The sequence below is a fragment of the Rattus norvegicus genome, chromosome 4 (genome assembly GCF_021556685.1).
Source record: "Rattus norvegicus strain SHRSP/BbbUtx chromosome 4, alternate assembly SHRSP_T2T, whole genome shotgun sequence".
Taxonomy (NCBI): domain Eukaryota; kingdom Metazoa; phylum Chordata; class Mammalia; order Rodentia; family Muridae; genus Rattus; species Rattus norvegicus.
Window position 1 is genome coordinate 160,941,347 of NC_141537.1, and position 12,292 is coordinate 160,953,638.

Sequence of the window (12,292 nt, forward strand, 5' to 3'; positions counted from 1 at the left end):
TGTGGACTATTCATGAACCATTTCAGTTTGCTCCTGGGTAGACATATAATTTTTCTGTTACAGCAACACACACACACACACACACACACACACACACACACACACACACACACAAATTTGTTAGGAATAGTTAGAATTTTTTTCCCTTTCTGTGCAAAAGAATGAAAACTACTTACCAAAAGCAAAAACCAAACCAAAGCCAAAAGGAAAAAGAAAATTCCAACCCTTACACCACCCCCCAAACAACAAATGTGCCAAGAAATAAAATGGCCTGGTCTGTTATTGTTGGCACAAACCATAATTCTAATTGGCAAGCCTATAGCTGGGAAGAGTAAGGGAAGACCTGAGTGTGAGCTTGCTCCCCAGAAGAGGATGCTGAACTTCATACTACAAGGTACCATTTTCAGTGGGGGTGGGGCACAGTGATTCCTTTAATTCATTAACCCAATGTGGAATATACCAGAAGAGGGATAGAACTCTGTTTATATACAACTCTGACATCATCCGATTTTAAGAAAGTTTACTGAAACCACAGTCATGGCCTTGACAATACTGAATGCCAAATACTGGTGTACACAGGTTTTACAGAAGGGTTCCCGAGAGCCCAATCACAAAACAAGGTTAACAGATGGGAGAGGCCTGAGCGAAGGCAAGCACACGAATTTTATTGAGAAAAAAAAGCTTATATACTGTAAGGGTTGCTGAAGTTTAATAAATAAAGGTCAACTTATAATATATAAAAACAATATAAACATTTATATGCTACATGCATATCATATAATTTAAAGTAATAATTTATATGTGGGGACAGATGCCAATTCATGTTCTTCCGATTTTTCTTGACAAGGCACACACACAGGAAGTGTCTATTCGTATCCAGCGCCAGCCTACGAGTTTGTTGTTTTCTGAAGTCAGTGCTCGGACGTAGGTTTGCGACGTTTTGCACTGAGAGTTCCAGTGTTTGTCATCAATCCCCCTGCAACCGTTTTTGACTGGCCTGGCTTCTTTACACCTCGTTTCATAAAAATATTGTTTCACAGGAGAGTTGCCGGTTTTGATCTCTCCCAACACTGTAACCTGGTGTCCCCGAATGTCAATGGCTGAGGACTTGTCGGTCACCCACAGGCTCTCACTGTCACACACTGAGTACTCTCCTCGGTGACTCTTATGCTCTGCATAGCGTTTCCTCCGTGGTGATGTTCTATTGGTTACCACCGGGTTGCCCACATAATCTTCCATTAGATATAAGGGAGGGGGCTCCAAAGGGGTGCTGTCACTCAGCAGGACCCGGGGTGAATTGTAGCGTCTCTGTTGCCGTAGTAGTTCTGTGTCTGTTGCAATCATCGGCTGGAATTCTGACCTGGTGGCCTCTCCCTGCTCTGGTTCTCTGGGTGCCTCTGCTTTGGGCAGGGTGCTCTGGTAATTTTCCTTAACATCTACCATCTGCTTGGAGAGCTTGTTTTTCAAGATATCCGCCTGGATCAACTTGATAATGAGGGAATTGAGAGAGTCTTCTGGCAAACTCCTTTGATCCATGTTGTTGCCTTGGATGCCACGGAGATAAGCAAGAAATATCACATAAAACAAGATGGACATCACCTTGTTCACCTGTAAGATCTGAAAGAAGGAAACACAAGTGTTAATATCTGACTGGAAGAGTCTGGGTCATTATGGAATCAGCCACCTGCGGCTGACAATCTGAGAGTGAGGGGAGGGTACCACCAGTTTAAGGAAACACCAGAACTCCCTGAAGCACAGGGACTCCTCCTTGTTATTTAGAAGGGGCGGTCTCCTCCTCCAGCCTGACAAATACTGGGGAATGCAGCACAGGTCTTCTGATTGCTTGCCTCCTAGACAGACAGCACCAGTTGGTTTGTTTTTAACAAAAGATGTCTGCATTGTTCCCCCGCCTCCTTCTGTGCAGGGCTGACATCCTGACTTGTCCCTGGAGCTTGGGAAGCTACATAGTCCACCCTCCTGAGACAACTGTGAGGACTGCATCAATGTCTCTCTGGATCAGCTCCGAGCCTTTTCACTTCCTCGAGACATGTAATAGTATCAGTCCTCCAAGTCCAGTGTGTGAGCTCTTCTAGAGGGGCACACAGGGCTGCGAACTAGGTCTGTTGTTTTAAAAGTGGGGCATCAGAGAGAGGCTTCTTTCTGGCCCCGTTACTCTTATAAGCAAACACAACACCACTGGACAGCTGCTGAGAGGGCCTAAGTATCTAGGAGCTCTGTCAGACTCTCAGAAAGACATGTCACCAGGTCACCCTGCCAAGGAGCTACCAACTCCTTGCACTCCTTGCAGAAGACAGAGACGCAGCGGAACTCAGCTCAAACGATGGCCCCACCCGCTTTGGGTAGCGAGGGTTGAGGTGGTTTCTTTGTCCTCCTAGGGATTTTTAGTTTCCATTATACTGTTCCTTTTTGCAGTCCTATGTCTGATTCCACCATCTCCCTTTTGAAATGGCACGTTAACCCACCGCACTGCTCTTCTGTTGCCATAACAGAACCTTAGCACAGGGCTCCTGGCGAGTCCTTGAGGAATTGCAGAGGGATCTGGAGATCTTCCCCACTCATTTCTCCTGCACTAGGGCCAAGCCTGTGTTTCTGGAAGATTAATCCAGGAGGGAGACTTTCAGGTGGAAAGATACCTTTGCTGGTGACCCTGACCTGGCAGTCCCCTCACCCTGCCCCAGAGCATTCACTTTAATCACTGCTGCTGCCACCTCAATGGCCCCGGGGGCATTTTCTCTTCAGAGCCCTGTCTTAACATGGAAAATAAAATCCTTTCCCTTGGTTCGGTGTTGGTATTTTCAGATAGATGGTACAGAATCCAGGGGGAATACCAAGTAAACAAACAAAGGTAACGCAGGCTGCAGGAAAGAAGTCCTGATTCTGAACCTTGGTTGAGGAGCCTGTCCCCAGAATTGTCCACACAGACTCCCACCATTCCCCTTCTCTTCTGGAATATGGCTTGCTCTCCCATCCTGACAGGGTTCCAGGCATTAACGTCTTCCCACTGACTCCTGGCCTGCCTCTGATAAGAGGACCATCTTCCTTCCCTGGGAACCGCTCCTTCAAGGGTTACAGACTCCTTCAAGGTCAAAGCTAAGGGAAGGGTTCTACCACGGCTGCCCACCCTAGAGACTGCTCCAGGAACTGTGTTATCGCAGGAAAATGGTTCCCACAGGGTAATTAATCTCCCTCCCATTTTGCAGAGCGGTGACTTTTCCGTCAATCATGCAAGCCTAACAAAACAAAAGTTAAGGAGCACAAAATAAAGGACATACACAGAACTCGAGCCTCCATCCCGACCCCAGGACAGCTGCAATAAAATCATTTGAAACTAGAAGTCTTAACCTCCAAAACCCAATTTTTCAGATTGTCCCAAAGCCTGGGCCCTATAAGGATGAACACACAAGGGTATTGTTGCTTACAGGGCAACAAATCAGGGAGATGGATGTGTGGGCAGGGTTCCAGATAAAGTAAGAGACCATATAGATGCTGGCAAGGTAACTGTGAGAATGATTTGACAAGGTGGATATGGGATGGTACAGTGAACTTGGGATAAGAAAATAACCTTTGTAGCGGTAGCCTGAATTTTAAAGCAAAAGGTAATGCGAGAAAAGCCTTATCAAGGGCTAGAGAGCTGGCTCTGTGGGTAAGAGTGCTTGCTGCTCTTTTAGAGACCCATGTACAACTATATGTAACTCTAATTCTAGGGGATCTAACAGCCCCTGCTGATCTCCATGGGCACCAGCCCGCATGTAGCATGTGCATACACACTCATACAAATAAAAACCACAAGCATAACTTTTAAAAATAAAAAGCAGATCTAATCTCGTGCCTTTCCTTATGCTGATCAGCTCTCAGCTAGTTTAACATATACCAAAGAGCAGGGGTTTGTTAAGAAAATGGGAAGATGTTCTTGGACTCATAGCTTTTGAGGCTCCAGTTCACAATGAATTGACCTGCTTTGGTCCTGGTGATATGGCAAGAGAAATGTGCTTGAGTGGGAAAAAAAAATCAATCATGGTCTAGAGAAAAAAATGTGGCTCATGGTGGGAGGGCAGTGGAGAGGAGGAGGAGGAGAGGGTAACATCCCAGGTCATGCTTCCAGTGAAAGAAAGATCTCTCACGAGCTTTCAGCACCTGCTGTGCCAGCACTAAACCTTTAACACACGGACCCTTAGAGAAATTCCAGGTATAACCTATAGCTATTTTACACAGAGAGCCTAAGAGCGAGAGGAGATGGGTGTCTTCGCCCTCTTGCCTTGACTTCTGATCACAGTTGTATTGGACTCCCATATTCCACACTCCAATCGGATTCACTGTTTTCCTGCTGCTTGAGCAAGCTTTGTGACTCACAGCTAGGTCTTTCCCATTTTCATGGTCACTTCTGCTGACATTGTTCTCATTCCTCCCTGCTGGCTTCACAAGCTGGCCTCACTCGGACGTTCTACAATTACCCTCAATATACCAGCAACCATGCTTCCTTTGTGTTCTGTCATCCGGTCCTTCAAATGGCTACTCTAGTAGGTCCTGCATTCTTTGCAGACCTGTGGAACTAAGCGCGGATCTCATTCGTTTCCTCATCCATACTCTTGCTTACCATCAATATCGTGTGAATCGAGTCACTCTCATGTGCCTGCTGGTGATTCTCAACTAGTCTGCAAGGTTTTCTCAGACTCCAGTAAGCATCCTCTAGACTCCTTTTGTATAACTATCTTCCTTCCTTCCTTCCTTCCTTCCTTCCTTCCTTCCTTCCTTCCTTCCTTCCTTCCTTCCTTCCTTTTTGGAGAAAGCAAGCCCAAGAATATTGGGACACGGATTTCCCCAAACATACAAAATCGAGGTTGCAAAGGACTCTAGATATTTCATTTTTACAGATCAGGGAAGAACAGAGGGCATTTGGTTCAAAAGCTCAACAAGGCTTTCTCATGATCAGGTAATTAAAAGGACCCAATCGGACATGCAACAAGTGTACTAGAAGTGGCAGTTGAACATGTACTTGAGTTGTCTATGGCAACCTGTGGGCTGCATTCCTGCTCCTGCTGTATGCACACACAGAAAACCAAGCATCTGGAAAATTCCTCTTGCTACATCTGGCTCCCAGCAGTCTGTACCAGTATGGTTGTTCCGGTTGTCACTGCTCACACACACTTGGGGCTCAGACCAACCATGCTGGTTGTAGGAGAGAAGAAACACCAGGTCTTGGGTGCACAGGGACAGGGGATTAGGGAAGCAGTTTGTGGAAAGCAAGAAGTGAGGTTTGTGACTATGCTGGCTATGAGAAAAGGCAGAGTGAGATCTCTGGTTCCTTTTTTCACTTCCTATCGTGCCTCTTGGGTTAGGATTTTTCCCTGGGAGACTGTTTCCCTACTGTGGGGACTGGAAACAGGAAGGCGGTGTCAGCTCATTCCAGGCCAGGCACAACAGGTACAAATTTTTGCTTATGGAGACTTTGCTAGTACGTCATCAACTTCAGTAACTGTCATATTGCTCTTCCCCAAAGGAGAACACTGTCTTTTTAATCCACCTACCCTACGAGCCCAGCCTATGGCTCGATACACTGCAGAGTTGCAATGTCTGCTGACTGAATGGGCACTGACACCAATCAAGACCTACCCAAGGCACAGCTTACTGGCCTGAAATCCTGCATGGGCTTCTGCCAAGCCTGGATTGGAAGCCAATCAACTCTGCCTTTTTTTCCCAAAGAAAATATAGGCTTTGGCTCTGAAGCAGGCCATAGTCTCCAGGCTCTTCTTGGCTATAATTAGAAAAAGACCTGTTAAAGACCTCAGTAAAACCCCTTCCTACCCTCTCCCTAGTGCCCATTTGCCTGCTTATGCTTTTCCAAGATCCCGACCAGCAGGCGCATGCTCTTTTCCTCACTTAGCAATGCTTTCCCACATATGGTGTTTTCTCAGTCCCTGGAGCAACATTCCTAACAAGGTTTCACCATCCCTCAAAATACTCAAAAGAGAGCAATTTCTGATTCCTCCTTTTTGGCTCAGTTTACAACACACACAGAGGGTTGCTGGGTATTCAGCAGCAAGTGGCTGAAACGGAAAGGGGAGCAGGGACACAAGGTGGTAGTGCACAGGAGACCATGGCAGCCTGCATCTGTGCTGGCACTTGTAGAGGAGGCAATTCAGCTCCCTAGGACTGGTTTCCCTACCCAGGAGCTGACTTCTGACAACATGTCTGCCGATCACTCTTGAGCATGTGTTGGAAGTTGCTTTTGTTTGTTTGTTTTCATTTTGTTTTGTTTTTAACTAGCATACATCAGTCATTGCACAAACTGATGGCTTTCAGTACGACATTTTCATCCACCAATGCAATGGATTCTGAGCACGTCCACCTCTTATTAACCTTGTTTGTACACTCCCATGTAGTCAGCCCTTCCGATTGGACATCTCTTTGATGTGAGAGAAACCATGTGATATTTGCCTTTCCAAGTCGGGCTTCTTTTGCTTAACGTGGTGATTTTCAGTGTATGGAGTACTTTTCTTTCATCCTAGTTATAGTGAGATCTTATAAGACAACTAAGGTGTCAAAAGACACACACACACACACACACACACACACACACACACACAAATAGATAGATCTAGATATAGGTATTGTTAATCCTGAGAATCACTCCAGTGAGGTAGGAAGTTTCACTTATCCATTCTGGGGAAACTGAGGAGTGAGGTTAAATACATAAGAAGCAGTAGAGCGAGGGGTTGAGTAGAGTTTGACACTAGGGTTCATGCTTCCCATGATTCCATCTGTGACCTCTTTGCTATCATTGCCCTAACATAGTGGAGCTGGTGCAGAGTCGGGACAGCTGCTGTCCAGCAGGTTAAGCACCTCTCAGAGATGCCTCAGTTGTAAAGTGATTCTAGGCGTCTGAGGCCACCACTTCAGTTTCTTCCTCTCTGCATTTCTTACGAAACCATTACTCATAAAAGTTAGTAAGTTAGTTGGCCCCCGTCCTTTCTGGATTTGGGGTTCTGCAAGACAATCTCTCTGGAGGTCACCAACTCTTGTAGAGATCGGATGTCGTACTGGGTGTACCCTCTCATGTCCTGGGTTTGCGGCCATCTCTGGAAAGCTGAGTGACTTCAAAGAAGGTAAAGAGGCAATGTTGCTTTTCCTCAGGGGAGAGATCAGCCTAACATCAGATTTTAACTTGCCAACATTTTAATAAGATAACCCAAGAGATTTCATTATTTCTTACACATCCATGGTCCTCTGGAGGCAAATGCATCTGGCTGAGGATGGAGATGAGGCTGTCCAGCTGTACCCAGATGGGTCTAGTTCTCCAGAGGATTTCTGCCTTTATGACGAGGTCTCTGACTAAGTCTAAGGGCTTCTAGGACCATGGTCTGCCAGACAGACTTCATAGCTTGTGCAGGCAGTGGAAGGAGGGAGAGGTGAGAAAGTGACAGATTTAAAGCTAAATGACAAAGAGAAAAGGAATGTGGTGGAAATCCTAAATTAGGACCATATAAAAGACTGGTTCAGCTTGTTCCTCAGCACTCAACTGCAGATTAACCCACCCTGGCTTTGTTTTGGTCACAGGTCCTGAGGCTTCAGAATGAGTCAACAGAGTCACACAAAGATGTTCTGACCTCTGACAAGGCTGGGAGGTTGGCCAGAGTGAGAGGCCGATGAAGCCTCCAGAGGAAGTTATCTGTTAATCTTCCAAGGGAACCGGAAGCAGGGGTGAGGAAAGAAGGTCCGATGAACTCAAATGCACAGCTGACACCCAAAGGAAGGCCTGGAAGATGCTGGTGACCAATTAGTCACTAGTATCTGTAGGGGGTTGGCAACCTGGAAATAGAACAGCTGAATTCAAACTGAAAACACACAAGCCAGCTCTCTGGAGGGAAGAGGAATCCACAGCCGAGAAGGGAGGGCAATGCTTCCAGAAGGTGATGGAAGGGGACTTGGAACTGGTTTAAGAGTAAATGAGAGCTTGCCTAGCAAGTGCAAGGCCCTGGGTTCGATCCCCAGCTCCGAAAAAAAGAAAAAAAAAAGAGTAAATGAGAGATGAATTCCCATCCACAGGGCTGAGAGAGTTTCCACAGTACCTTCTGCTTCCCCGTAGAGCTCTGCACTGGTGCTGTCCTAATTCCTGGTCAGCACAGCTCTACAAGGGAGCTGGTCACTCCCTGTCTCACAATCTACAGTAAGGAAATGTATCTCTGCCAGCTTAACACAGGTTGAATGTACTATCCCTCACCCCATCACACAGATACTCTGATAGTAGTGAGCTTGCATAATTATTACTAATTTAAAGAAATATGAGGTTACCCAATGGGGAGAATATAGGAAATTATTTGGGGTGGTCATCTTACATGCTTATATGTCTTTTGAAAAACCTCTGTTTCCTAGAAAGGGAATAATGAAATGCCACTCCTCACTGTCTATAATGAAATGGCTCCCTTTACTCTCAGTGTAGCACACGCTGATACCTGATGGTGTTTGGTTGTCAGAGCATAGCAGCGGGACACAACAATAAAAATTTAACGAGAGAAATCAAGAAGGTAAGGAAGATCAAAAGGAGCCCAGAGGCTAGCCCAAGAAGATTTGAAGGGATGCTTTAGATGCTCATGGAAAACTGAGAGGTGCCAGTAATTAAGACAAGAGTTAACTGCACATTCTCTGTCTGCAGTTGGTGGGAATACTTCTGGGTACCCCTGAGAGATAGGCATGTCAGCATCAGCAGGTGAGGGCAGGCTAACCCGGGCCAGGGAGGTGGAGTCTTAGCTTGTTCTTTAAGATCAGGTTCTGCATAGATGCTTCCTGTAAAATCTTACAGTAGCTGGGCATGGTGGCTCACTCCTGCAACCCCAGTAGGACCAAGGTAGGAGGAAGACGGGTTTGAGATCAGCCTGAGAGATATAGCTAGACCTTGACTGAAACAAACAAATGAACAAACTAAACAAGAGCAATAGCAAGAAGCCTCGTCATTTCAAATTCAGGATTTGGAAACTGGTTGACAGGTTTGATTATTTCCGGGAACAAGGTACAAGGTCTGAAATAGGACAAGCGAGAACCTCCAGGTTCATGAGATTCTAATTGCCTAGTGGCAACAGAGATCACAGCCTGGAGTTAGAGGTCACATGCTAGACTGAAAGAAAACAAATCAGAGACCCCCAGAAAGGTACCAAATTGGCTTGTCCCAGGAACAGACCATGAGAAACAGAGCCCCTTTGTGGACTATGCACAATCCCTTGCTCCCCGATGCCTAGAAAAGCTATCTACACCAAGGAGAAGGTTGGGAACCAGGAGTTTGCTGTGTGCAGATGCTTGGGAATTCCTCATTGTCAAACGTGCACCTTCCTCAGGCCCTCAGGCAGTGTGAGATAGAAGGTATGGCACATGTCAAAACAATGTGCGCTGAGCACTGAACAGGAAGGTAGCGTGCTCACGCCAGGCCAGGAGCTCTCTGCCTTAACCTCATCTTGGCAGAAGATCTAAAGGATGCCTGGTAGGCTCATAGGAGCCCCAGGAAGCTCAAGTTTACTTTATTCTTCACATCGCTCATTTCATGGTCAGAGGTGGACTAGGACGAAATCGTTGAGAAAAATGAGTCTGCTCAGCTAGTGACCATAATGGGTTTGCCTAATAAGTCTTGTTCTGGTTTAGAAAGTCACTCCTACTGCCACTTTGCACAGACTTTTTGCAGTTAGAGGATTGTGCACACACATGCATGTGGTGGCTCCCCCCTTGATAAGGATGGGTGGTTTATAATTAAGCTATTCTCTCTCACACTCTCACTCTGCCTCCCTCCCTCCTTCCCTCCTTCCCTCCTATTCTTCTTTTCTTCCCCCTCCCTCCCTTCCTTGCTTCATCTCTCCATCCCTTTCTTCCCTCCCCTCCCCTCCCCTTCCTTCCCTCCCTCCCTCCCTCCTTCCTTCCTTCCTTCCTTCCTTCCTTCCTTCCTTCCTCCCTTCCTTCTTTCCTTCTTTCCTTCTTTCCAAGCTGGCTCTGTCTCTGAGACAGTGACCTCAAACTCACTACACCATTGAGGACAACCTCCCTGCCTCTACCTCCCAAATGCCAGGATTACAGGTATGTGGCCCCACACTTGGTTTATGTTGCAGTAGGCATCATTTTCAGGGCTTCATGCAAGCTCGTCAAGTACTCCACCAGCTGAGATACATCCCCATCGCTGCTTATGCTTTGTCGAATCATTGAATATTCTGTTACATGTTCATTCGGAAGAATATGATTTTCTGTGTCTGGGTTAATGCCATTTTCCAAGGGCAAATATAATGAGGAAAGACACCTCATACCAACAGCTGAGAGGAAGTGGGCACTGGAGACCAACTCTAGCTTTAGAAAATAACTTTCCCACGTTGACATTTTTATTTGAAACCTATGCCTAGTGTCTGCATTGGGCTTATGCTAATCCCTTGGTTGTGGGCAAGTGCTAGGTAACTAAAAGGAATGCCATCATGAGGCAGTGGCTGCTGAGAAATTGCTTTGTGATAATTAAAATGAGTTATAATGACAACTCATCATTGAATAAGAATGAGATGAATACTAGTGAAGGAGATGCTAAAATATCCATCTTGTCTACCCTGCAAATGATGGATCTCAAATCCAACAACAAAGAAGCTGGCTGAGGGAATTCCCAAGGCTTCTCCTCAATACATATGCCTCTGCTCTCCTCCGAACCAAGACCTCAGCTGGCTTGGCGATGCCTATTCCAATTTCTGCCTTAATCATGGTGGCAGAAGGAAGGCTAGGATCAAGAAACCATCCTGGTTTGGCCTGGAGAGGACTTGGCTGCTGAAAATGTGGTAAGATGGCAGGCTTCCTCCTGTATCTTTGGTGAGCTGACTTATACCAAGCATAGTCAGTCCCTCACAGACCCCCCCCCTCCCTTACCACAAAGCCAGCCTCCTTCCTGGGCAATGAGACAAGGCCCATTGAGCTGCTGTGGTTGTCTTAGATCTGATGCCCTCTGCTAGGAATCTTTGCCGTCTGAAGACCATGGAAGATATCACTCCCTTTCATGTGACTTAGCATCTCTCTTTTCATTCGGTGAGTGTCTCCCCTTGTACTCACTGTGGCCACCATCACTCATTTGAACATTTTTACAATCCAGGAGGCAGAAGCAGAGATGTCTATTTGATGATTTTATGGGTCTGTTCTCACCCACTCATGAAGCAATGCTGTGCTATGTGCACAGGGAGAAAACCCATCTTTCATCCAAACTGGAGTGCGAGACAGGCACTTACTAAACATTAGGACTCTAATCCCGAACAGTCTAGTGTCTTTCTGGGCACCAGGGTGAGACTCAAAGAACCAGCCCAGAGCTTCTCCTCTGAAAGCAATTTTGGCACAAACACACTGAACTCAAAGCTGTGTTTAATCACAGACACAAGTCACAATAATCACTTGTAATAACTGCTAACCTTCGGTGAGCCTTCCCATATGCTAGCCTTTGGGAGACACTTTGCACGGATTATCTCAATTAATCCTTCCAGATACGATTGTTATCCCCACTTTGCAGCCAAGGAAACTGAGGCTCAGAAGGATTAAATCATTTTGCCCAACATCACACACCAATTGAGATGCAGAGCCAGGATTTAAATACCCTTCCTAGTGACCTCCCAACCCTAACATTCAGCTAAGATTGCATAATTCTTCCCACTTAACTCTGAATCCAAGGCACCTGTCACTTTTTCACAGCGGCCTGGCAGCAGCGCCACATTGCTTTCAATGCTTCCTTCCGTGTTTAGAGAAAAAAGAAAGGGAGAGAGAGGGAGACAGAGAGAGAGAGAGAGAGAGAGAGAGAGAGAGAGAGAGAGAGAGAGGGAGGGAGGGAGGGAGGGAGAGAGAGAGAGAGAGAGAGAGAGAGAGAGAGAGAGAGAGAGAGAGAGAGAGAGAGAGAGATTGATTCTAGCCAGGTCTTCTGAATTGTCAGGAGGACATTCCACAGGCTGAGGCTGGCAACCCTGAATCAGAGGGGCTGGAAAAGATTATTCATTCAACTTGTAGCTCGTAGTCTCAAGTATTTGCACTTTTATTTCTCAAAGTTGAAATAGTAATGGGAACAAAGACCAAGGGCATAGGAATTCTTCAAACAAAAGTGTCTGGACGAGAGACGTAACTTAACTGTAATGCTTGCTCACCACGTGCGAAGTCAGAGGCTCAGTCTTCTGCTCACTCCTAAATGGGCTAGGACTTCTAAAACGGCATGTTCTGGGCTGGTGTTTGGCATAGATTGCAGTACACTTGTAAGAAATGAACATTGAAAGTGTGTGGGCTCTAGTATGCT

The 12,292-nt window shown here is 46.2% G+C and overlaps 1 protein-coding gene across 9 annotated transcripts in view; it reads right to left on the bottom strand.

Moving 5' to 3' along the window:
* Positions 1 to 503: 503 nt before the first annotated feature.
* Ntf3 (neurotrophin 3) overlaps positions 504 to 12,292 on the bottom strand; it is a 69,488-nt gene continuing 57,699 nt past the window's right edge. For all 9 annotated transcript variants that reach the window (XM_087659444.1, XM_087659441.1, NM_001270870.1 and 6 more), the window contains one exon: positions 504 to 1,617. In XM_087659444.1, coding sequence (XP_087515570.1) covers positions 820 to 1,617 — 798 coding nt within the window. In that variant the 3' untranslated portion in view covers positions 504 to 819. The remainder of the gene's footprint in view (positions 1,618 to 12,292) is intronic.